We start from the raw sequence: 27,695 nt of genomic DNA, 5'->3' as shown, positions 1-27,695 counted from the left end.
ATGTCACCTACTACTACTAAGCTTTTTGAGAACCTGGTCTCTCTCTCTCTCTCTCTCTCTCTCTCTCTATATATATATATATATATATATTTTTTTTTTTTTTTTTTTTTTTTTTTTTTCTTTTTCGATACACAGTCTTGCTTTGTCACCCAGGCTGGAGTGCAGTGGCGTGATCTCAGCTCACTGCAGCCTCCGCCTCTGGGGTTCAAGCAGTTCTTTGCCTTAGCCTCCCGAGTAGCTGGGATTACAGGTGCGCGCCACCATGCCTGGCTAATTTTTGTATTTTTAGTAGAGATGGGGTTTCACCATCTTGACCAGGCTGGTCTTGAACTCCTAACCTCATGATCTACCCACATCGGCCTCCCAAAGTGCTGGGATTACAGGCGTGAGTCACCATGCCTGGCCTTATATATATATATTTATACTGCACACAGCATGTAGAACCTTGCACATAATAGAAACTTACCACATATTTGGAGAGAATATCCTTTTTCTCTCCCCAGGTATTAGCCAGAAACCATAGGTATCTTTCTTAATTGCTAATGGAAAATTGGATATGAGATAGGATGCGTAAAGAAGGAGGTCAGAAGACATAGAAACAGAAATTGGAGGTTGAAGTGGCTTCTTCTGTTTCATTCATTAACTTTGAGAGATTCTGGTCCTCACAGTTTAGTGGAACTGTGGGCAGAAGTGATGGCTCTGCACATACAAAGGGGAAAATGGAGAAAACCATTTAATCATCTTTTCTGTCAATCTAACCTCTCTCCCTTCTTGTCTTTCTTTTTCTGTCAATCTAACCTCTCTCCCTTCTCATCTTTCCTTTTCCCCAACTCGCTATACTCTGCAGTCTCCTGGGAAGAGTTACAACTTGGAAGAATAAAGGAGAAAGGTAGCCCTGGCTAAAGTGGATTAAAGATCTTTTTGCTTATTTAGAGGGCAAAAATCAGCCAGGCAAGGTGGCTCATGCCTGTAATCCTAGCACTTTGGTAGGCCGAGGTGGGCAGATCACAAGGTCAAGAGATCGAGACCATCCTGGCCAACATGGTGAAACCCTCTCTCCAGTAAAAATACAAAAATCAGTTGGGCGTGGTTGCACGAGCCTATAGTCCCAGCCGCTCAGGAGATTGAGGCAGGACAATCATTTGAACCCAGGAGGCAGAGGTTGCAGTGAGCTGAGATCCCACCACTGCACTCCAGCCTGGGCGACAGAGCAAGACTCCATCTCAAAAAAAAAGAAAGCAAAGCAAAAATCAATTATTAACCTCAAGAATCTATTCTCTTCAAAACCCATCAACAAACTTGGCATTCCACAAAAGTTAATTTTAAAAAAAGGGGAGAAGGAGAGGGGAAGTTATGTACCTTGAGATTATCTTTATCTCCATACTTGTTTTGTTGAAAGACTTTTCACTTCCATGGAAAAATTTTATTTTGAGGAAGATTTACAAAACTAGCCAAAGCTCTTACCAATTTCACTGATCACTGTTTACTTTCCTGAGAATCTCTTTATTGAGCATTTCCATTTGAAGCTTTAAAACATAAAGATACTTATTTTTAAAGTTTGTATTTCTTAATTTAAAAGTAATAATATATCATCCAGTCAAAGAAGGCATCAGTTTAAGATGGATTCCAATTTCAGAGATGTTAAATATGAAGAAAAAATGTCTACCTTGGAACTGATGAATTAGGGTACATGCTCATTGTAGAGAATTTGCAAACTATAGAAAAGTGTAAAGAAGAGAAAATATTATTTATAATTATTTGGTCTAATTCCTTCTAGTTTTTTTTATACTTAGTAACGTTTATCCTTTGTTTATATAAAATTAATATCATGTTGTATAAACATTTTGCATCTTTTTTCCCTGATACTTTTATATTTTGAGCATTTTTTTATCACTAAACAGTTCTTGAAAATGATTGTTAAAAACTGGTTTAAAAATTAATCCCTTACTTTCAAGCAAGATGTCAGAATAGCACTTGTCTCCTTGTAGAAACATCAATTTGAATAACTATCCGTGCACAGAATACCTTTATAAGAGCAAAGGAATCCAGGTTAAAGATTACATTGCCTGGGTGGAGCACAGAACTAAGAAAAGACACATTGAAGAGTAGGAAGAACAGTTTCAAATTACCTACGTCACCTCTCCCTGAAGCTTGAGCAGCACAGTGTCAAGAGGGATACCCTTCGTGTGGGGGAAGGAGAATGAAGTGAGTACCCAACTTCTCTGTAAACCAAGCAGAGGCCCACCCCAGTGAACCCCAGTGATAGCGTGGCCTCCAAAGACGAAGGCTCCAAGCCTACTCTAGCACCAGGTATGCCCTTGTGGACTCAGGCTCCAGGTCAGCCCTTGAAGCCCCAGAATCCAAGGCTTCCCGTATAGACCCAGTCTCCAGTGGACTCAGGATCCAGGTCTGCCTCACGTACTTATGCTTCAGGACTGTGTTAGCACCAGGCTCACCCCTGTGGATGCAATTGCCAGGCCCACCCCAGTGGACCCAGGATCTAGGCTTACATGCACAGACCAACATTCTAGACCTGCTGTTGGGGATGCAGGGACCACACCCACCCAGGTGGACTTAAGCTCCAGGTCTGCCCTAGTGGACCCAGGTTCCAGGCCCCTCCCAATGGACCCAGGTATTAGGGCTGCTTGCCTGCTGATCCAAGCATCAGGCCAACTCGCCTAAGTAGTCTAGCAACAAGCTTGCTCATGGACTCCACTGGATGGCCCACACATAATCTCTGGGTGGGCTGACTGTTGAAAGGATTTCCTGGCTGAAGCTAGCCTGGAAGAGGTTCCTACTTCTTCAGATGTGCAGACATCAACACACGGCCACAAGGATCATGAATAATCAGGGAAACATGACCAAAGGAAAAAAATAAAACACTAGTTATTGACTCTAAAGAAATGGACATCTATGAACTACCTGATAAATAATTTAAAATATTGTGTGCTGAAGAACACAATGACTGGACTGAAAAATTCCGTAGAGAGCTTCAGTAGCAGAAGCAATCAAGCAGTAGAAAGAATAAGTGAGTTTTAATATGGGACATTTGAAATTGCTCAGTCTGAATAACCAAAAAGAAAGAAAACAAAGCCTGTGGGACTTATGGGACATCATCAAGTAAATTCATATATACGTTATGGGAGTTACAAAAGGAGCAGAGAGATAAGTAAGGAGCAGAAACCTTATTTGAAGAAATAGTGACAGAACACTTCCCAAATCTGAAGAGGGAAATGAATATTCAAATCCATGAAGAACAAAGAACCCCAAATAAACTAATAATAAAGTCAAATTCACCAAGACATATTATAATCAGATTTTCCAAGGTCAAAGACAAAGAGAAAATTTGGAAAGCGGGAAGAGAAAAGTGGATTATTATGTATAAGGGAACCCCCATGTAAGACAATCAGTGGATTTCTTTTTTTTTTTTTTTTTTTTTTGAGACGGAGTCTTGCTCTGTCGCCCAGGCTGGGGTGCAGTGGTGCGATCTCGGCTCACTGCAAGCTCCGCCTCCCGGGTTCACGCCATTCTCCTGCCTCAGCCTCTCCGAGTAGCTGGGACTACAGGTGCCTGCCACCACGCCTGGCTAATTTTTTGTATTTTTAGTAGAGATGGGGTTTCACCGTGGTCTCGATCTCCTGATCTTGTGATCTGCCCGCCTCGGCCTCCCAAAGTGCTGGGATTACAAGCGTGAGCCACTGCGCCCGGCCGACAATCAGTGGATTTCTCAGCAGCAACCTTGCAGACCAGAAGTGAATGGGATAATGTATTCAAAATACTGAAGGAAATAAGACTGCCAACCAAGAATACCAACCTGGCAAAGCTATCCTAAAGAAATAAAATAGCAAGATTTTCCCAGATGAACTGAAGCTGTGGGAGTTCATCAAAACTAAACCTGTCTGTAAGAATTGCTAAAGGTAGTTCTGTAAGTTAAAATGAAAAAATCCTAACATGAAAACATATGAAACTGTAAAATTCACTGTAAGGGTAAAAATATACTCAAACTAAAAATACTCTAATATTGTGATGGTGTTGCATAAATCATTTTTAACTCTCATTATCAAAGTAAAAAGTGAAAAGTATTAAAAATACTCACTGCCACAATAAATTTTAATGGATGCACAACATATAAAAGATGTAAGTTATGACATCCATAACATAAAATGTGAGTGGAGAAGTTAAAGTGTAGAGTTTTTATATGCAGTCAGAGTTAAGTTGTTATGAGCATAAAGTAGACTGTTATTACTACAAGATGTTTTATGTGGGCCTCATGGTAACCACAAAGAAAAACACATAGTAGATACACAATAGGTAAAGAGAAAGGAATCAAAGCATACCACTGCAAAAAATCGTTAAATCATAAAGGAAGACAGCAAGAGAAGAAAGGAGCAAAGGACTACAAAACATTCAGAAAACAATTAACAAAATGACAATAGTAAGTCTTTACCTACCAGTAATAACTTTAAATGTAAATGGATTAAATTTTCCAATCAAAAGACATAGAGTGGCTAAATGGATTTAAAAAATAAGATTAAACTCTAGAGACTCACTTTGGCTAAAAACACACATAGGCTGAAAATAAAAGTACTGAAAAATATTTTATGCAAATGGTAACCAAAAGAGACCAGGGCTGGCTATACTTATATCAGACAAGATAGACTTTAAGTCAGTAACTGTCACAAGATACAAAGAAGTTCATTATGTAATGATAAAGTAGTCAGTTCATCAAGAAAATATAACAATTGTAAAGACAGCTGGCCCTTGAGAATCATCAGTGTGAACTTTGTGAGTTCACTTATATGCAGATTTTTTTCAACCAAACACTGATAGAAAATGTAATATTAATGGAATTAGAAACTCATGTGTATGGACAGCCAACTTTCCATATACACAGGTTTGGCAGTGCCAACAGTAGGACCTGAGTATACACCAATTTGTGGATACACACAGAGTCCTGGAACTGATCCCTCCTGTATACCAAGGGATAACTGTATATATGCACTCAACATTGGGACCTAAATATTTAAAGGAAATATTAACAGAACTGAAGGGACAAATAGTAATATAGGAACAGTAGGGGTATTGAGTACCACATTTTTGATAATCAATAGAAATCCATTCAGAAAATATATAGGGAACCAGCAGACTTGAACAGCACTATAGACCAAATGGACCTAACACATATACAAAACATTCCATCCTACAGCAAAAGAATACACATTCTGTTCAAGTGCACATGAAACATTCTCAAATGTAGATCATATGTTAGGCCACAAAGTGAGTACTAACAAATTGAAGAAGACTGAAATCATATCAGGCATCTTTTTTGACCACAATGATATAAAACTAGAAATCAATAATAAGAGGAAAATAGGAAAATCAACAGTGATGTGGAAATTTTCCTGAACAACCAATTGGCCAGAAATGAAATAAAGAGGGAAATCAAATAATCTTTTGAGACAAGTGAAAATGGAAAGACAATATCCCAGAACTTATGAGATGCAAAAATATGGAAATACAAAACTTATGGAAAAGCAAAAGTACACATATGTGATTGCATCAAACTATCAAGCTTCTCCATAACAAAAGAAACATCAACAGAGTGAAGAGACAACCTATGCAATGGGAGAAAATATTTACAAACCATGCATTTGATAAGGAATTCATATCCAAAATATGTAAATAACTCGTAAAACTCAATAGCAGGTTAACAAGTAACCTGACCTAAAAACGAGCAAAGGACTTGAATAGACATTACTGAAAAGAAGACATATGAATGCTCAACATGTATATGAAAATGTGCTCAACATCTAATCATCAGTGAAATCTAAATCAAAACCACAATGAGATATTACTTCACACTTGTTAGAATAACTATTATACAATAGACAATGGATAACAAGTGTTGGTGAGGATGCGGAGAAAGGGAATCCTTGTACACCATTGGTGGGAGTGTAAATTGGTACAGCCATTGTAGAAAACTGCATGGAGGTTTCTCAAACAGTTAAAAATAGAACTTTCATATTGAGAGGTGACAGTGTGCTGGCAGTCCTCACAGCCCTCACTTGCTCTCGGTGCCTCCTCTGCCTGGGCTCCCACTTTGGCGGCACTTGAGGAGCCCTTCAGCCCACCACTGCACTGTGGGAGCCCCTTTCTGGGCTGGCCAAGGCGGGAGCCAGCTCCCTCAGCTTGCAGGGACTGTGGAGGGAGAGGCGCTTGCGGGCCGGCTGGAGTTCCAGGTGGGCGTGGGCTTGGCGGGCCCCTCACTCAGAACAGCCGGCCGGCCCTGCCGGCCCCGGGCAATGAGGGGCTTAGCACCCAGGCCGGCAGCTGCAGAGGGTGTGCTGGGTCCCCCAGCAGTGCCGACCCACCGGCGCTTCGCTCGATTTCTCACCGGACCTTGGCTGCCTTCCTGCGGAGCAGGGCTCAGGACCTGCAGCCCGCCATGCCTGAGCCTCCCACCCCCTCCACGGGCTCCTGTGCTGCTGGAGCCTCCCCGACGAGCGCCGACCCCTGCTCTATGGCGCCCAGTCCCACCGACCACCCAAGGGCTGAGGAGTGCGAGTGCACGGCGTGGGACTGGCAGGGAGCTCCACCTGCAGCCCTGGTGCAGCATCCACTGGGTGAAGCCAGCTGGGCTCCTGAGTCTGGTGGCGATGTGGAGAACCTTTATGTCTAGCTCAGGGATTGTAAATGCACCAGTCAGTACCCTGTGTCTAGCTTAGGGTCTGTGAGTGCACCAATCGACACTGTATCTAGCTGCTCTGGTGGGGCCTTGGAGAACCTTTATGTCTAGCTCAAGGATTGTAAATACACCAATTGGCACTCTGTATCTAGCTCAAGGTTTGCAGACACACCAATCAGCGCCCTGTGTCTAGCTCAGGGTTTGTGAGTGCACCAGTCCGCACTCTATCTAGCTGCTCGGGTGGGGCCTTGGAGAACCTTTGTGTCGATACTCTGTATCTAACTCATCTGATGGGGACGTGGAGAACTTTTATGTCTAGCTCAGGGATGGTAAACACACCAATCAGCGCCCTGTCAGAACAGACCACTTGGCTCTACCAATCAGAAGGACGTGGGTGGGGCCAGTAAGAGAATAAAAGCAGGCTGCCCGAGCCAGCAGAGGCAACCCGCTCGGGTCCCCTTACACACTGTGGAAGCCTTGTTCTTTCGCTCTTTGCAATAAATCTGGCTACTGCTTACTCTTTGGGTCCACACTGCTTTTATGAGCTGTAACACTCATCGCGAAGGTCTGCAGTTTCACTCCTGAAGCCAGCGAGACAATGAGCCCACCGGGAGGAACGAACAACTCCAGACGCGCCGCCTTAAGAACTGTAACACTCACTGCGAAGGTCTGCAGCTTCACTTCTGAGCTAGCGAGACCACGAACCCACCAGAAGGAAGAAACTCTGAACACATCCGAACATCAGAAGGAACAAACTCCAGACGCGCCACGTTAAGAGCTGTAACACTCACCGCGAGGGTCCGCGGCTTCATTCTTGAAGTCAGTGAGACCAAGAACCCACCAATTCCAGGCACAATATGACCCAGCGATTCTACTTTGATATACATATCCAAAGGAAATGAAATCAGTATCTCAAAGAGATATCTTTATTCCCATGTTCATTGCTGCGTTATTCACAAATCCATGATTTAGAAACAGCCTAAATATCTGTTAACAGATGAATGATGAATAAAGAAAATGCAGTAGGTATATCTATATCTATATATCTACACACACATACCACCACATATCCACACATAATGAAATATTACTCAGTCTTAAAAAAGAAGGAAATGGTGTCATGTGTGACAATGTGGAATATGTTATGCTAAGTGAAATAAGCAAGGCACAGAAAGGCAAAGACCACGTGATTTTACTTATATGTGGAATCTAAAAATGTTATACTCATAAATGCACAGAGTTGAATGGTGGTTTCCAAGAGTTTGAGGGATGTTGGGTAGATGTTGGTCAAAAGGTACCAAGTTTTGTTTATGCAGAATGAATAAACCCTAGAGACCTAATGTACAGCATAGTAACTGTATTAGTCTGTCACATTGCTGTGAAGAAATACCTGAGACTGGGTAATTTATAAAGAAGTTTCATTGGTTCACAGTTCCCCAGGCTGTTCAGGAAGAAGGATGCTGGCATCTGCTTGGCTTCTAGGGAGGCCTCATAAAATTATCTTGGAAAGCAAAAAAGGGGAGCCAGCACTTCACATGCCCAGAGCAGGAGGAAGAGAGAGTGAGGGGGGATGTGCCACACACTTTTAAACCACCTGATCTTGTGAGAACTCACTGTCATGAGAACAGCACGGAGAGGATGGTGCTAAACCATTCATGAGAAACCGCCTCCATGATCCAGTCACCTCCCACCAGGACTCACCTCCAACACTGGGGATTACAGTACGGCATGAGATTTTGTGGGGACACAGATCCAAACAGTATCAGTAATTATGTTTATTAATACTGTATTACATATGTGAAATTAGCTAAGAGAGTAGATCTTAAATGTTTTTAACACACACACGGTTACTGTGAGGTCATGGGTATATTAATTAGATTGGTTTTAGAAGTCATTTCACAATGTATATGTATATTAAAACATAACATTTTACATTGTAGATATATAAAATGTTTGTCAATTATACTTCAGTAAAGTTCAGAAAATGTTTTAAATCACAAAATAATCTACTTTGGTTATTCAAGTTTTTTGATATTATGTATATTGCTACAGTGAACATCTTTGTACATATATCTTTATTTCCATAGGAAAAATTGCTAGAAGTTGAATGCCTTGGTGAGGTATCATGTTGTGGACATTTACACAGTACATACTCGGTTGTCAGACTGTTACTTAGAGAGATTTTCATTTTCATTCCCACCTGCAATGTATGAAGTGTGATCATCAGTTACTTCCACCAACCTCCTTTACCCTACTCTATACAGTGCTAAGTGTTACAATTTACAAATATTTTTGCCGATTTGATGGGTGAAAATATGCTATTATTTTAAATTTCACTTATTTATTCATGAGGTTGAACACTTTGTATTTTTGTTGGCCATTGTTTACTTCTTTCTGTTATTCATTGGCTGATCGTATTTTGTTCATTTTTCTGTTGAGATGTTAGTGTTTTTCTTAACATTTACTTTATCCCTTCTGCCTTTAACTTTATCCCTTCAACCTTTCTGCCCACTTCCCAGATATTTTCTTATACCCAATTTTCAATTTTGTATTTAGATTTTTAATATTTATTTTAGGTGAAACATCTTTCCATTTAAGTCTTAATTGTAATACTTGCATTAAATTAAATAACAATATTTGAAATTATTTAACTGCATTTATGTTTACTGCTAGCCTTTTTGTACGTGATTTAAAAAAAAAATTCTTGATTGTTCTCTTGGTCAGCCAAAATGTAGTTTCTAATAATATTTATGAAGACTAATGGCAGGGGAGTGGTCGTGGCATATTCTTCGAGTCTTTGCATTATGGAAGAGTGACTTCCTATCCTTTCACTTGTGAATATCTCCTTGATTGGCTATAGGATTCTTGAGTATCAAACTTCCCCCTTAAAACTCTATAGAGGCCAGGTGCAGTGGCTCATGCCTGTAATTCCAGCACTTTGGGAGGTCGAGGTGGGCGGATCACCTGAGGTCAGGAGTTCAAGACCAGCCTGGCCAGCATAGCAAAACACCGTCTACTAAAAATACAACAATTAGCCAGGTGTGATGGCACATGCCTGTAATCCCAGCTACTCAGGAGGCTGAGGCAGGAGAATCACTTGAACCCGGCAGGCAGAGGTTGCAGTGAGCCGAGATTGTGCCACTGCACCCCAGCCTGGGCGATTAGTGAGACTTCATCTCAAAAACCAAACAAACAAACAAAAAACCATCACCAACAACTCTATAGATACTATCCTGTGACCTCTGATATTTGATGTTGGGAGATGTCTGGGGCCATCTACATTATGGTTTCATTTTGGTAAGCTGTATTTTCTGTTTGGACATTTGTAGTATTTTATATTTAATTTTTTTAACAGAAAATGTTTATGTCCTTGCTCAACCATTTTATAGTGCAGACTCTGGTCTTTTCACAACCTTGGAAAACATTCTTCTAGTGTTTCTTTGATTATTCTTATATCTTTCTGTATCTTATTTTTTTTTTTTTTGAGATGGAGTCTCACTCTGTCGCCCAGGCTGGAGTACATTGGTGTGATCTTGGCTCACTGCAACCTCTGCCTCCCAGGTTCAAGCAATTCTCCTGCCTCAGCCTCCCGAGTAGTTGGGATTATAGGCGCCTGCCACCACACTCAGCTAATTTTTTTTGTATTTTTAGTAGAGACAGCGTTTTACCATGTTGGCAGGGCTGATCTTGAACTCCTGACTGGCCTTAAGTAATCCATCTGCCTTGGGCTCCCAAAGTGCTGGGATTACGGGTGTGAGCCTCCATGCCCAGCCTGTACTTTACTTCCATTCTGTGATTCCTGTTAAGTATATTTTGATCTCCAGGATACGTTCCTCATGTCTTAGGTTTTCCATCACTCATTTCTTATATTTTCCCTGAGTTATAAGAGAATCTCTTGAGTTCACTCATACAGCTCAGTAATTTGGTTTTTCTGCAGCATGCTTTCTGCTGTTCACTCCATCTATTGCCATGTTAAATGAAGAAATGCTATTAAAAAATCAATTGCAAGTGGTTTTTTCTGATCTCATACTGTTCAAGCTTCATGTCTGCTTACCTTATTTTCACAGATGCAGCGCCTTCTTGAATCAAGTGTCTTCTTGAAAAACTGAGAATTTTCTAAAATTTTATCATGTCAGTTTCAGTAAACTTTTTTCAGAAAAGACAGTTTTGATCAAAGTGCCTCCATTCCTTTGAACTGTAGTAATTTTGCATAGTTCTGGCAATTACTCCTTACCTCTTTATCCTCATAGAAAGTAGACTAGTACTGGCTGATAGGCAAGTAGCTGAGATTAGTTCTGTGAGAGATTAGTATGGATTCCTGGCCGAATCCTTTACTTGAAGGTGGAAGAAGATGTGTCCTTATGCAGCCACGTAGAGATTTTATAAATTGGAGTGTGCTTAAGAACTTGTTTTTGTCTTTATGTGGATGCTTGCAGTATGAGCAAACCATGGTAGGTTTTGGCCCACTCCTGTCATTGCTGGTTGCTCCAGTTCCTTGTTTCTGCGATGCCTGGTACTCAGAGTCATGGCTTATAACAGCAGCACATCTTGAGGTCTGTGAGTGTCACAGGTTATGTGCACAGAATTCTTGCTACAGTGAGTATCACAGATTGTGTGCATAGAATGCTCGCTACAGAGGAAGAGCCTTGCTCTCTGAGTGCGCTCTAAGCTTCCCTTGCCCTCGTGCTCTTTGCTTTCTGAGTTAAGAGGTGAGCATTTTGCTCAGGATTTGATTGGTATATTTATCAGGCTCGCTGCTCTTTTGGAGAGACAATCACGTGTCAGCCTTCTTTGCCCTTCTTTAATCTAATTCCACCTATACTATATTCAGCACAATCATTTGCACTTCTGGCATATTGAGCACCTTTCTCTAATATATCGTGCCAAAAGAGGTTTTGATCCATTTTTATGTTCCATTGATTGTCTCACTGAGAATCTAGGAATGGGACAGGGCCTGTGTCTATACTGGCATCTTGCCAGGAACCTTCCCCTCCCCCTTTCATTGGCTATCAAATTCTGAAAATGTTTTCAGCCATTGATGGCCCACATCTAGGAAAAATAAGGTCATAAATGTTAAGATTGAGAGATGAGAATGGACAGGTAAGTAAGAATGAAAAGTTTCAGTGATTGAAGCTGGGAAGATTGGATTTCAGTATTGGGCTTATTTACCCCAAGAGTGCGTTTAGCAAAAGCCGTGATTGTTTCTCTAAGAAATTTGGGTGAAATGGCCCTGGTAACATACATGACAGCAAACCCAAGGAAGTAAGGGCTGGGGTAAATTTAGGGTGACCAACTGTCCTTTTCGTCTGTGGGCAAGGGAATCTCAGGATGCAGGACTTTCAGTATTAAAACCAGGAAAGTCTTGATCATGAATTGGTTACCCTAGCATAAATTATAGCATTGCTTCTGTGGTCTTTTATATATGAAATGAGATTTCATGCTACATTGAATGTCCAGAGCTCTCTTCTCCACTGCCAGGGCACACAGCATTCAGCCAGCAAAGAGTGAGAGCATCTTTTCTTTTTGTGTGTGTGTTGTCACATCATCTACAAACTCTTATTCCAGTTGGATACAGTGTCAGTCAAGTTTCAGCTGTATTCTGAGATAGCTATGGTAAATTGACATTCTTTAATTTATTTTTTCTAAAAATTGTTAGGAATAATCTTTTAAAGCTGGGAGGGTCTTAAGTATATCCTTTGAGATGCACAGTCCGTGAAGCTTGAGTCACTTTTATAGATGGAGTTTTCGATAAATTAGAAGCTCTTAAATGAAAATTACAAGTTTCTTTTTTTAAAGTCATAAAGGATTAGATACAGTTGGAAGCAATTTCAAAAGAATTGTTTGATTAGAGAGTTGCCAAGGATTTAAATGAAGGTGGAAGCCTCAAAGTATACCTTCTAGTGTTGTGTTTGCCATTTGGCCTGAGTCACTAGGTGACTCAGTGTTCCCCTCAGTGGAACAAAAGCACTTAACAAACCTACTCATTAAGGTGGTGATTTTTCCCCTAATTATGTCTGTGGGTCCCAGTATTAATAGCATAGGAGTAATAAGGCTTTTATTTGGGTAGATGAGACTGGCATTTATGTATTTCCTAGACATTGTCCCAGTCTTTTATGGGAGTCTATCCTGGGGGTCCCCCTTCAAACTCCACTTTTTATTATTTTGCTTGACTCTGAAACCTCCTTTAGGCAACATAGTCAGGATCAACCAAAACTGCTCAGGAGTGTCTTCAGAGATGGCAAACGGGAAGAGAGAATGGCCACTTAGCCTTCTTCATCAGGCCTTAAAGCCACACTTCTGCTTTTTATCCTCTATATTATTGTGTTTATATTTGGATTTAAAACTCCAAATGTATCACTGATGTTTTCATCCTCACCTCTAATTGCATTTTGTAGTTATTATTTTGCAATGTCCTAAGGTTTTGTGACTTATTCACCTTCAATCAGTTGTTGCTGTGAAAACCCCAAGAGTTGCTCTTGAGTTTATTTTTTTCTAACTTGACTCATCCAATTCATTAGCATGTCCTATTGTCTTTTCCTAGAACATTCTGAATCTGTTGTCTGCTCATCATCTCCTCCCCTGTCTCTGTAGTTCAAGTCACTGTTAACTCCTGCATGACTTACTGCAACAGCTTCTTCACTGGCCTTCTGCTTCCATTCTTGTTTCCCCTTTAGTTCTTCCTCTTTCCTATAAAGCTGCCAGTCCGATTAGATTATTGATTCTTTTGAATTTGCTACACAGACAATAATATAATCTGTGAACAAACACACTCTTAATTTTTTCCTTCTCTATCTATATACCTTTTGTTTTCTTTTCTTGTCTTACTGTGTCAGCCAGGTCTTCCAATATGATACTGAAAAGAAATGTTGAGAGGAGACATCCTTGTCTTACTCTTAATCTGAGCAGAAAAGCTTCTAGTTTCACACCACTAAGTATGATGTTCGCTGCAGGTTTCCTAACACATTCTTTATATGTTGAGGAAGTTCTTCTCTATTTCTAGTTTACAGATAATTTTTTATCATGAATGGGTATCACATTTTGTCAAATGTTTTTCTGTACCTATTGGTATGATCATATTTTTTTTTCTTTGTAGCTTGTTGGTGTGATAGATTATATTAGTTGATTTTTGAATGTTGAATCAGTTTTTTATACCTGTGATAAATCTCACTTGGTCGTGGTGTATAATTCTTTTTATACATTGTTACATTCAATTTGCTAATATTTTGATGTGGATTTTTGCATCTATGCTTATGAGAGAATACTGGTCTTTAGTTTTCCTTTTTGTAATGTCTGTCTGGGCAATGCTGGCCCCATAGAATGAGTTTGGAAGTATTCCCTGTGTTACCTTCTAGTAAAGATTGTTAAGAATTAGTATAATTTCTTCCTTAAATGTTTGGTAGAACTCAACAGTGAACATATTTGGGCCTGGCGCTTTGGAAACATGTTAATTATTGATTCAATTTCTTTAATAGAGATAGGCCTATTCATATTATTCATTTCTTCTTTTAAGAGTTTTGGCAGATTTTATTTCTCAAGGAATTGGTTCATTTTGTATAGGTTTTCAGATTTTTGGGTAAATAACTCTTCATATCATTTTAAAATTATCCTTTCAATGTCCATGGGATCTGTAGTGATGTCACCTCTTTCATTTCTGACATTAGTAATATGTTTCTTGTCTCTTTTTTCTTAGTCTGGCCAGAGGTTTATCAATTTTATTGATCTTTTAAAAGAACCAGCTTTTGCTTTCATTAAGTTTCTTTATTAGTTTTCTGTTTTTTGTCTCATTGAGGCACATTAACTTTTATTATTTCTTTTCTTCTGCTTACTTTGAATTAATTTGTTCTTTTTCTTTAATTTCACAAAGTAGAAGCTTAGCTTATTGATTTTAGATCTTTCTTCTTCTAATATAAGCAGAATGCTATATTAATGCTATACATTTGTGGCATTTAATGCTATAAACTTTCCTCTAAGCAGTGCTGATGTTGCTTCCAACAAATTTTGATAAGTTGTGTTTTCACTTTCATTTAGTTCATTTTTCTTAAGATTTTTTTGACCCACAGATTATTAGAAGTGTATTGTTCTATCTCCAAGTATTTGGGAATTTTCCAACTATCTTTCTGTTATTATTTTCTAGTTTAATTCCATTCTGGTCTGAGGTCAAATGGTTTTTTAAAAAATGTTTCAGACAAATAAAAATTCAGGGAATTTGTTGCTAGTAGACTTGTATTGGAAGAAATTTGTCAGAATAAAAATGATATAGATCAGAAACTCAGATCTACATAAAGAATGGAAGAGATTTTGAGATGGAATAAGTGAAGGTAAAATAAAAACCATTATTTTTCTTACCCTTAATTGATAGAAGAGATAACAATTTATTCACAATAATAGCAACAATGTATTCAATTATGTATGCCACATATATATATGTGTATATATATATGTGTGTGTACCTATGTATGCTTATTTGTAAGTGAAATTAATGATAGCATTCTCTTAAATTTGGTAATATGTGTTTTATGGCCCAGAATGTGGTCTATTTTGGGGAATGCTCCATGTGAGCTTGATACTAGTGTGTATTCTGCTGTTGTTGAATGAAATAGTCTATGTATGTCAGTTATATTCAATTGACTGATGGTATTGTTGAATTCAACTATGTCCTTAATGATTTTCTGCCTGCTGTATCTGTCCTTTTCTGATAGAGGGATGTTGACATCTCCAGTTATAGTAGTGGATTTGTCTGTTTTTCCTTGCAGTTCTATCAGTTTTTGCCTTATACATTTTGATGCTCTATTATTAGGTGCATCCATGTTAATGACCATTATATCTTCTGGGAGAATTTACCACTTTATCATTATGTACTACCCCTTTTTCTCTGTAATAATTTATTTTTGCTCTGAAATCTGCTCTGTCTGAAATTAATATAGGCACTCCAGCTTTCTTTAGATTAATGTTAGCATAGTATATCTGTCTTCTTCCTTTCTTTAAGTTTAATCTATGTGTATCTTTATATTTGAATTGAGTTTCTTGTAGACAGCATATGCCTTGTTTTTAATCTATTCTGATAATCTCTTGTTTTTTAATGTGTATATTTAGACCACGGGCATTTAAAGTGATTATTGATACACTTGGATTAATATCTACCATATTTGTTAATGTTTTCTATATTTTGTCTTGTTTTTTCCCCTGTTTTTGTCTTCCACTCTTTTTCTGCTTTTATAGTTTTGAGTATTCCATGATTTCATTTCATCTCCTTTCTTAGCATATCAATTACATATGTATTTTTTTACTTTTTAAGTAGTGACCTAGAGGTTGCAGTATGCATTAACAACTGTTCCAAGTCCACTTTCAAATAACACTATACTGTTACACAGATAGTGCAAGTACAGTAAAATAAAATATTCCTAATTTTTTCTCTCATCTCTTATACTCATTGCTGTCATTAATTTCACTTGCAAATAAGCATACATAGGCACACACACACACACACACATATATATGTGGCATACATAATTGAATACATTGTTGTTATTATTGTGAATAAATTGTTATCTCTTCTATCAATTAAAGGTAAGAAAAATAATGGTTTTTATTTTACCTTCACTTATTCCATCTCAAAATCTCTTCCATTCTTTATGTAGATCTGAGTTTCTGATCTATATCATTTTTCGTCTGACAAATTTCTTGCAATACAAGTCTACGAGCAACAAATTCCCTGAATTTTTATTTGTCCGAAACATTTAAAAAAAAAATCTTTTCTTTCTTTCTTTTTGTTTTTTTGAGACAGAGTCTCACTCTGTCTCCCAGGCTGGAGTGCAGTGGTGTGATCTTGGCTCACTGCAACCTCCACCTCCTGGGTTCAAGTGATTTTCCTGCTTCAGCTTCCCAAGTAGCTGGGATTACAGGTGTGTGCCACTGCGCCCACCTGATTTTTGTATCTTTAGTATAGATGGGGTTTTACCAGGTTGGTCAGGCTGGTCTTGAACTCCTGACCCTCAAGTGATTCACCTGCCTCGGCCTCCCAAAGTGCTTGGATTACAGATATGAGCCACCACACCTGGTCTGTTTCTCCTTTACTTTTAAAGGGTAGTACTGTAGGATCCACAATTCTAGGTTGCTGTTTTTTTTTCCTCTCAACACCTTAAGTGTTTCACTTCACTTTTGTATTGCTTGCCTGGTTTCTGAAGAAACGTCAGATTGCTTTTTTTTTTTTTTTTTTTTTTTTTTTGCTCCTTTATAGATAAGCTGTTTTTTCCTTCTGGCTTTTTTCAAAATTCTTTATCTGACTTTCTGCAGTTTTAATATAATATGCCTAGGTGTAGGTTTCTTTCCTGAGCTTCCCGAGTCTCTAGTTTGGTGTCTAACATTAATTTAAGAATATTCTTAGTTATTATTGCTTCAAATTTTCTTCTGTTCCTTTCCCTCTTTCTTCTCCTTCTGTTATTCCCATTATACATATATTACACCTTTTGGAGTTGTCCCATAGTTCTGGGTTTTTTTGTTTTTTCAGTCTTTTTTCTCTTTGTTTCTCAGTTTTGGAAGTTTCTCTTAATATATTCTCATGCTCAGAGATCTTTCATTTGCGTTGCCCAGTTCTCTAATGAGCCCATTAAAGGCATTCTTCATTTCTGTTACAGTGCTATTGATTTCCAGCATTTTGTTTTTGATTCTTTCTTAGAATTTCCATCCCTCTGCTTACATTCCCCATCAGTTCTTGCATGTTGTCTACGTTGTCCTTTAGAGTCCTTAGAATAGTAATCATAGTTTAAAAAACATTTCTGATAATTAATTTCTGCCATTTCTGACTCTGGGTCTGATTTTTGCTCAGTTTTTTCAAACTATGTTTTTTTGCCATTTAGAAGGCCTTGTACTTTTTTCTTGATAGGCAGATGGGATGCACTGGGTAAAAGGAACTGCAGTAATAATGTGGTGGTAAGGTATGTTGGGAGGGGAAGCATTCTATAATCTTGTGATTAAGTCTCTGTCTTTTAGTGAGTTTATGTCTGTGAATTGTGAACCTCACAAGTGCTTCTTATTTTCTTTTTTCTCATTCTTAGTTCCGATAGGATGGCTAGCAGGGGTTAGGAGTTCTAGGTGGCATTGAAGTATGTTCATGCCACTACACTCCAGCCTGGATGACAAGTGAGACCCTGTCTCCTGAGAAAATAAATAAATTAAATAAATAAATAAATAAGTCGCTATTTTTTCCCTTCCTTCTGCCAGAAGCATGAGAAGATGTTTTTGGATCTTCACTGTGAGAACCTGTTAGAGCTTTTGGAGATAAAACTCACAAAAGTGTGGGAGTTCCCTAAGACTGAGCTCCCCTGGACTTTTTAACTCTCAGTCCTGTCTGCATTGAATCTCCAGCAATTCAGCAGTTACAGTTACGGTTTTTCTACCCTGGAACTGGTTCTCATGTGTGTTTCTGCTTCTTGTTTTTTACGCTGATAAATTGTCATTCTCTGCTTCCAGTCTGTCTCTCTCTCCAGAGTGAGGAATGACAAAATTACATCTCACTGAGAGCCACTGCTCTTGGTTTTATAATATCTTTACATCTTTGACTTACCACAATGTAACTTTGAATGTTGTACCACTTTTCCTTCCATCCTCTTTTGTGCTTTTTCATGTGTTTTACGTCTACATATGTTATAAACCTCACAATACATTGTTATTATTTTGGATTTAAACAGGCATTTATTCTTTCATGATATTTATTACTTATGTTACTTTTTATTCCTTTGAGCAGATCTAAATTCCTTCTGACATTATTTTTCTTTTGCCTGTAGAATTTCATAACAATTCTTATAGTGTAAATTTACTTAATATAAATTGTTTCAGTTTCTTTCTGAAAAGTCTTTATTTCACTTTTATTTTTGAAAGGGTGTTCACTATGTATAGAATATTAGATTGACAGTTTTTTCCTTTAGTATTTTGTCACCCAGTTGTCTTCTGAGTTTTATAGCTTCTGATGAGAAGTCTGCTGTCATTCTAATCCTTGCCCCTCTGTATTTAATGTCTCTTTTTCTGACTGCCTTTAACATTTCCACTTTATTACTGATTTTAAGACATTTCATTATGACATGCTTTAGTTTAGTCTTATATCGTTTTTTTTGCTTAGTTCATTGAGCTTATTGGATCTCTGGGTTTATAGTTTTCATGAAATTTGGTGAATTTTGGCCATTGTTCCTATAAAAATGTGTATGTTTTTGTCACCCTTCCTTAGAATTCAAATTAAATTTTCATTAAATGGCTTAATATTGTCCTTGAGGTTACTCATGCCCTTTCATATTTTTGTAGTCTTTTTTGTTTAGCCACTTTATTTTGCATAGTTTTTATTTTTCATGTGTTCTAGTTCACTGATCTTTTCTTCTGCAGTTTCTAAATTGCTGTTCATCTCACTTAGTGTGAGTTTTGTTTCAGATACTACATGTTTAACCTTTAGAAGCTTCACTTATATATATATGAAAGGGCAGATATGTACATTTAGAAGAAAAGAGAGATGTGACTACCTCGCATATTGTGTGTGTGTATGTATCTTTCATTTCAATTACTTTTTGAATGGATGTTGGATATTGCACAAGGTATTTGTTGGGTGCCTGATTTTGTTATATACTTTTACATACTTTTGCTCTAATGAATAATTAACTTACTAAGAAGAAGTTGGATCCTTTTTTTTTTAAATTTTGAGATGGAGTTTCGCTCTTGTTTCCCAGGCTGCAGTGCAATGGCACGATCTCGGCTCACTGCAACCTCTGCCACTGTGTTCAAGCAATTCTCCTGCCTCAGCCCCCCAAGTAGCTGGGATTACAAGCACCTGCCACCATGCCCAGCGAATTTTTGTATTTTTAGTAGAGACAGGGTTTCACCATGTTGGCCAGGCTGGTCTTGAACTCCTGACCTCAGGTAATCCACCCACCTCGGCCTCCCAAAGTACTGAGATTACAGGCATGAGCCACTGTGCCCGGACAGAAGTTGGATCCTTTTGAGGCTTAGTTTTAAGCCTTGCTAGGTGGGACTAGAGCAGCCTTTAACCTAGGACTCATTTAGACCTACTTCCTCAGTGATGCTTTCCTAAGGATTTTCTAGTATCTCATGTAGTGGGAGCCATTTTGGCTGCTGGGATCATAAAATACTCCTGGCTGTGTGTGAAATCTGAAATTGGTTCCACCTGCTGCATTCTGGTGCTTCTTTTTTTGGCCCTTGGGAAGTTTTTATTCATACATGCACAGGTCAGTGGTCTTCCAAATACTTGAGGGAACCCTTCTGCAATCTCTGTTTGCTCTCTCTCTATGTAGCTGTTTCTATTCCAGCATTCTGCTTTTCGAGGCCCTGTGGCCTTGGCTTCCCTATACTCCAATCTTTGTCTTCTCAGCTTGGCAAGAAAGAAACAGAGACTGTGGGTTTTGACTTCCTCTTCTCTATTCTGTGGCATTGAAACTGTTTCCATGGAGTAAGTTAGGGCAACTGTAGGCGTCTCTCACCTATTTTGTTTGTCTTCTCCATGGAATTGTATCTTGCTGAAACCTTTGATTCATATTTTTGGCTTGTTTTGTAGTTGTTTAAGGCAGAAGGGTAAATCTTGTCACTGTTACTTCACAATATTCTTAAGCAGAAATCCTGTCTTAATATTTTGCATTTCTTTTCTATGTTTAGAGATGATATTGTAGGTTGTTTTTGCTGACACATAAGGGGCCTGGTGGCATTTGCCTCTTGGTTTAAGTCATTATCTTTTTTGGTATCTTGACAAAAATCTTGTGTTGCCTGTATAGGATGTCATTGCTGGAAACATTACAACTCTCTTTTTTTGTAATAGAGGAAGTCATGTCCTAAGCAGAGGTTGTATAGATTTTGCCTGACTTGTGGTATCATTTCTTAGGATATGCAACAACTTGGTCATTGGTTTTTCTCCCACTGCTTGTGGTTTTAGGAATATTCTTCAACTGATGAATTCACCACCTACTTCATTCTTGGGTTGTGAATCCCTAGACTTGAGTTCTGTTCTAAGAGCCAAACATGCAACATGCTGAGTTGGTTGGTTTATTGCCTGGAAAATTGTTAGGGCAAAATTGATACTTTGATTATGCAGGGAAAGAGGCAGATTTTTCAGATGAAAGGTGTTCAACTCCAAATTCTGGTTTATTCTAAAGATAAGGGTAGAAGTAGATGTGTCGTGAGAAAGTGAAAGAAGCTCAATCCATACATAGTGAATTTTATAGTGGGTGGGCATTATAGGACCACAAATAAGTAGAGTGACCCTATATCTCATTTGCTGAGGACAGTCCTGGTTTATACCTGTTGTTCTGGAATAATTGTTAATAGCACCCCCTTTCACTCTTCAAAGTGTCATCCTTTGTATGATAGAATATATACATATTTAATTATATACATATGATTATATATATCTACTTATATATACTTGCGTAAGTATAAGTATATATATCATATTTATTGTATACTATATTTATATTATTATACATGTTATATATCTACATATATACAATGTCTACTTATAAGTAGATACATATATAATGGAATATATATATAGAGAGAGAGTCACCTACTTAGAAGGGATTGATTAAAGAATACAAGGTAAGTATTGATTCCTTGGTTATTGTTATTTCTTGGAAGATGGATTTACCGTTTACTTTGTGTTTTAGTTAAATAATATATAGTATATACTGACTAATAAATATGGTTTTATACATTTCTGGTGTTTTTCCTGTAGACGATCTCAATGCCACCCACCAACACTGCGTTTTGGCTGGTTCACAACCTCGGTTTAGTTCCACCCACCGAGTGGCAGAGGTAAGTGTAAATAAAAACGTGATTCACACCTAATTGGATGTGACAGAAGTGGTTGAATGAGCAATTTATCATAGAGCTTTGGAAGAGTATTTGATGGGAAAATTGCTTCCATCTAACTTGACTTTCGTCTCTGTTTACTTGCTTTTTGAGCTTTGGATTGTGTTGGATACAGTTTTAGAAAGCATATTCATGCCATGGGATAAGTGTATTTTGCTTCTTGGGGTTATGTTTCTTGGAGAAGGAAAATGCCATTGACAAGTGTTTATAGTTAGAGGTTTATTTAGAGGGTTGTATCTGTCAAGGTCAAGGGCAGGAGGTGACCAGAGGAATTGGGGCAGATTTTTGTGCTTGTGCATGTGTTAGCTGTGGCTGGGTTCCGATGTTGAGAATTTTCATTTCCCTTAACTTTTTGGTCAGACTTCTGGGGCATGTGAATGTAAATTAAAGAGAAAGTTACAGTGTTGCCAAGGAGTTTCTGAGCTCCACAGTTGTGTTCATAACCCAGACTTTATTGCTAAATTCTGCCACCACTTGCAATGGCCAATGGTTAGCTGTTCAGACTAGTTCAGAATGGAAAACTAAGAAATGAGAAAAACTCCTATTAGTCATGTTGGGGTCCCATGTACTCAGTTAAGAGGGGTTCCAGAGAGCAAGGCATGAAAGGGATTACAAGTGACCTTCTACCTAAGCTTGCTATCCATGCTTTGCTTTATAGCTTGACCTTTGATGGAACTACAGGGGACAAGTGTGAGAAAATTGGGCGGAAGTGGTACAACAAGGTGGGAGGTACAGGTGCAAGGTCTTCCAGTGGCAGTACTGCATGAGTCTGTACGGCAGTGTTGTGTCTTTTGGTCATTAAGTAGCTTTACCAGTGGACAGATCATATTGCTGTGTGGCAGAGAGAGAATGAATGAGTATTTAAACCAAGATGCCAACAAGCCCATCCAGCACCTCTTTCTTCCTTTCTCCCCTTTCTTCTCTTTTCCATTCACTCATTCGTTTAAATATTTGAGTGCCTGTTATGTGTCCAAAACTGTAGGCCTGGGAGATAGAGCCATCAACATGACCATGATGCCCACCACTTTTGTGAACTTTAGTTGGGGGGGACAAATTTTAAACAAATAAACACAGAAATAACTGTCTTAGAGACCTAAAAGGAGTTCTGTTAGAAAAGAGGGAAGGGAGGGAGGAAGGTAGGTAAGGACGAACAGAGGAAGAAAAGAAGGGAGGGAGGGAGGAAGGAAGAGACGGAGGGAGGAGCAAGTATTTATAGAGCATCTAATATGTGCCTTGTATTATACACAAGGATTTCATTTCCCCAGTTATAGGCGTCTGTCTTTCTAGCTATAACCCTCTAAGAATCCCTTTTTTGTGGACCACTTGAGTATATGGCTACTTAAGTGCACTCTTCTACGTCTTTCCTAATCTAATCCAGAAGAGTGAGTGGACAGTCTCATTAGTGCTGGGTTCAAAGGGATGTACAAAATGATAAAATGTTTGGGAAATATGTTCATGGGGATAAGAATCATACCTAATCATAGTGTTCTTATGAGGATTAAATTAATAAATACATGTAAGTCTTTAGAACAGTGACTGGTATACACTCAAAGAAGTTCGCCACTACTACTACTATTAAATTACTTCTACTGCTACTACTGTCTTTTCATTTTATTCTGTTGAAAAACTAATAGGAGATAGGAACAACTAAAGCTCACTGTGTGGAAGGTTATTCTGTCTTCATTTGTATACTAGAGTGTACATAATAAAGCAAGAGAGATTAAACCATCAGCAAGTTTTGATTGTAGGAATTACTAATCAGAAGGGATTTCAGTTTGTTCTTTCTTCAAACTTTTATTGAACTTTATATGTTCAAGGTATTTTTGTAGGGATTTGTGAATGGGAATGGTTATATTCAGTGTCTTTAAGATGCTTATAGTCTAAGAGTATATACAGTGCAGAATAGAATGTAGCAGATAGCCCAGCTAATTTTTTGTATTTTTAGTGGAGATGGGGCTTTGCCATATTGGCCAGGCTGGTCTTGAACTCCTGACCTCAGTTGATCCACCCACCTCGGCCTCCCAAAGTGCTGGGATTACAGGCGTGAGCCAATGCTCCCGGCCTAGATTTTAGTTTTTGATAATTGTGTCAGAATATTCTTGGGATTCAGTACAGAATGTCTTTTTAAAGAAATTTACATTTTATGAATAATTATATTTTGAACAGGTAGTTAATGCAAATGGTTCAAAATTAAAAAAAAATACCTAAGGGTATACAGTTAAAGTCTCTTTCTCCTCAGGCCAACCAGCCCCTCATCCCCAGAGGCAACCAATGTTTAAAGGTTCTTGTTACTCTTTTGGTGATATTTAACATATAAGTAAAAATATATGTAATTTCAAAAATATTTTAAAATATAATTGGTAGCCTACTATATATATGGTTCTGTAGTTTTGTTTCAGTAAACTTTGGTAATAATTACTCGTCAATATATAGCTCTTATCGTGGAGTAGGTAATGGCTTTTTAGATATGACATCAAAAGCATAAACAACTAAAGAAAAAAACAGATAAATTGGACTTCATCAAAGTTAAAAACTTTTGTACATCAAAGGGTACCATAAAGAAAGTGTAGAGGACCCATGGAATGGGAGAAAATATCTGCAAATCATATATCTCATAAAGCACTTGTATCTCAAATATTCCAAGAATTCTTAGAACTCAATTATTCAAAAGAGAAATGATCCAATTTAAAATGGCAAAGGAACCGAATTAACATGTCACAGGCTGGGTGCAGCGGCTCATGCCTGTAATCCCAGCACTTTAGGAGGCCGAGGTGAGTGGATTACTTGAGGCCAGAAGTTCAAGACCAGCCTGGCCAACATGGTAAAACCCCGTCTTTACTAAAAATTCAAAAATTAGCCAGGTGTGGTGCCACATGCCTGTAATCCCAGCTATTCAGCAGGCTGAGGCAGGAGAATCGCTTAAACCTGGGAGGTGGAGGTTGCAGTGAGGTGAGATTGCACCACTGCACTCCAGCCTGGGCAATAGAGCAAGACTCCGTCTCACACACACACAAAAAGAAGGTATACAAATGGCCAATAGACAAATGAAAAATGCTGAATATCATTAGTCACTAGGGAAATACAAATCAAAACCACGATGGGATAACATTTTACACCCACTAGGATAGCTAGAATAAAAAAGACAGTGACAAGTGTTGGTGAGGACATGCAGGAAGTGGCACCCGCGTGCACTGTCGGAGGGAATGGACAGTGGTGCAGCCACTTTGGGAAACAGTCTGGCACGTCTTCAGAAGGTTAAATCCAAAGTTACCCTATGACACAGCAATTCCATGCCTAGGTAGTTTCCCAGGAGTGATGGAAACTTCTACAGGAATGTTCATAATCACCAAAAGTGGAAACAACCCAAAAGTTCATCACTTAATGAATGGATAAATAAAACGTTGAATATTATTGGGCATTGAAATGGAATACAGTAATGATGCATGCTACAACGTGAATGACTCTTGAAAACATATGAAATGGAAGCAACCAGTCACAAAAGATACATATTATATAATTCATTTATATGAAGTGTCTAGAATAGGTCTCTGTATGGACATAGAAAGTAGATTAGTGGTTGCCTAGGGTTGGAAATGTTGGTGGAAATCAGGCGGGGTTGGGGGTGACTGCTAAATGGCACAGGGTTTCTTTTTGGGGTGATGAAAATGCTCTCAAATTAATTGTAGTGATATTTGTATAACTCTGTGACTATATGAAACAACATTGCATTATATGCTTTAAATGCTTGAATTTTATGATATGTGAATTATAGCTCAATAAAGCTGTTACCAAAAAAAAAAAAAACCTATCTTAAACTAGGCCTGATTATAGATTATTTAAATAAAACAAAACACTATACATCCAGAAAAAAATTATTCCACACCCCGCCCCTCTCTCTTTTTGTTTTCTGCAACCATAGTTCATTAAACTAGTTTTCCTATTGTTGAGAAATTTAGGTTGTTTCCAATCTTGCATGAAAATGCATTTAATAACCTATGTACCTCTCTCCCTACTTGGGAAAGTAAAGGTGCAAGTAGGGAAACTTTCTAGATAGAAGTCATTTAAAAAAGATGTTGTAGACTGGGTGCAGTGGCTCATGCCTGTAATCCCAGCAGTTTGGGAGGCTGAGGTGGGTGGATCACTTGAGGTCAGGAGTTTGAGACCAGCCTGTCCAATATGGTAAAACCCGTCTCTACTAAAAATACAAAAATTAGCTGGGTGTGGTGGTGCACACCTTTAATCCCAGCTACTTGGGAGGCTGAGGCAGGAGAACTGCTTGAGCCTAGGAGGCAGAGGTTGCGGTGAGCCAAGATCACGCCACACCACTGTTCTCCGGTCTGGGCCAGAGAGTGAGACCCCGACTCAAAAAAAAAAATGTTGTTGTAGAGGTTGCTGTGGGACAAAAATGAGTGGTCATTCACCTTTATTCTTTGTGGGGTTTATTTTGGCAGGAAATTGGAGTTGCCTGCCCTTATGCACCCAGCACTCTGGGATCTTCATATTAAAATACATATTAGTCAAGCTTCTGTTTCTTGGCACAGAAACTTTGTTTTTCCCAGACTTGTTGATGTCGCATTGTATAAAATGGCAGTAAATGTGCAAGGAAATTTTATACCAGAGGATTAGCCTTCAAGGTTATTTACAAGGGCTCAGTTTAAATTATAAATAATAAAACCAAAATATTTTAGGGATACATTTTCCTAGTTGGGACTGAAGGGTATTTATAGCTGACTTTTTATTATTCTAGGAAATCATTTTAATATCAAAACAAGCAGATGCACTGCCTATGTGCATCAGCCTCTTTTCCAACATATGATCATTTATAAAAAGGAGTTTGTCCATTTGACCTCTGTTTTGCTCCCACAGACTCAGAGAGGGATGCACTAGTTATCTGTTTCCTTGCTGAGGCCCAGGTACTAAGTTATGCCTTTGAATAATGTGCCTTGAGGGCATAAGCCAAATATTCTCCATTATTTGAAGAATCTATTCTGCCAAGGACTGCCAGTGCCTAGTGTATGCTTTTTGCAGAAAAGAGAAATGAGTTCTTTGCCTTGTGATTATAACTTCATTTTTCCCCTCTGTCATTATAGAACCATTTAGTGTGCTTTTGAACCAGCTCTGCAGCCTGGTTACCTTTCTTTCCTATCGTTAGTCTCAGGGCATTTGAGATAAAAAGTCAGTGTCCTTGACTTCTTGGTTAACCAGTTATTCATCCAATAATTATTTATTAAATTTCTTCCAGTTTTCAGACTCAGTTCTAGATGTTGCAGTATATATAGAAAATGTATTTAACATATATAAATAGGGTGTTAGCCTCAGGGACCCAAACGTTTAGTTAGAGATATGAGGCCCATGTAAAAGAAAACCAGCAAACTAAGTGGCCCAAGTGAGGCCAAACTGGCAGCACAGAGCCCAGTGGAACAGGCCACTCTAGTAATTCTTGAGTTCAGGAGTATAGGCCGGGCACGGTGACTCATGCCTGTAATCCCAGCACTTTTGGAGGCTGAAGTGGGAGGACTGCCTGAACCCAGGAGTTTGAGACCAGCTTGGATAATATAGCAAGATCCTGTCTCTCTCTACAAAATAAAAATTTAGAAAAATTAGCTGGGCAGAGTAGTGCCTGCCTGTGGTACCAGCTATTCGGGAAGGTGATGTGGGAGGATTGCATGAACCCTGGAGGTTGAGGCTGCAGTGAAACATTATTACACCACTATACTCCAGCCTGGGTGACACAGCAAGACCCTATCTCAAAATTAAAAAAAAAAAAAGGAGTATAGACTGAGCCGTGGGGGCAACAGGTGAATTCACACCCAGGGACAAATATGAACAATCCTAGGAAGGGTGGCATAGTAAACTTAGATTTTGCCCATAATTGTGATTGCTGGTTCTGTTTCAACAGTGCTCAACAGGAACCTTGGATTATATTTTACAACGCTGTCAGTTGGCTCTGCAGAATATCCATGACAATGTGGACAATGATGATGTCTCTTTGAAATCCTTTGAGCCTGCAGTTTTGAAACAAGGAGAAGAAATTCATAATGAGGTAAGGACTTTCTTTTTTTTTTTTTTTGAGACAGAGTCTCGCTCTGTCACCCAGGCTGGAGTGCAGCGGCATGACCTCGGCTCACTGCAACCTCCACCTCCCAGGTTC

At 38.6% G+C, this 27,695-nt stretch overlaps 1 protein-coding gene across 2 annotated transcripts in view; it reads left to right on the top strand.

Annotated features, from left to right (window-relative positions):
- The window catches only part of FTO (FTO alpha-ketoglutarate dependent dioxygenase), a 413,852-nt gene that overhangs the window by 155,524 nt on the left and 230,633 nt on the right, over nucleotides 1-27,695 (top strand). For both annotated transcript variants that reach the window (XM_003263053.2, XM_030796957.1), the window contains exons 5-6: nucleotides 21,408-21,487; nucleotides 27,444-27,587. In XM_003263053.2, coding sequence (XP_003263101.1) covers nucleotides 21,408-21,487; nucleotides 27,444-27,587 — 224 coding nt within the window. The remainder of the gene's footprint in view (nucleotides 1-21,407; nucleotides 21,488-27,443; nucleotides 27,588-27,695) is intronic.

Source organism: Nomascus leucogenys, chromosome 2 (assembly GCF_006542625.1).
Source record: "Nomascus leucogenys isolate Asia chromosome 2, Asia_NLE_v1, whole genome shotgun sequence".
NCBI lineage: Eukaryota > Metazoa > Chordata > Mammalia > Primates > Hylobatidae > Nomascus > Nomascus leucogenys.
The sequence above is the reverse complement of the archived record's forward strand: the minus strand, read 5'-3'. Positions and strand labels throughout refer to the sequence as shown.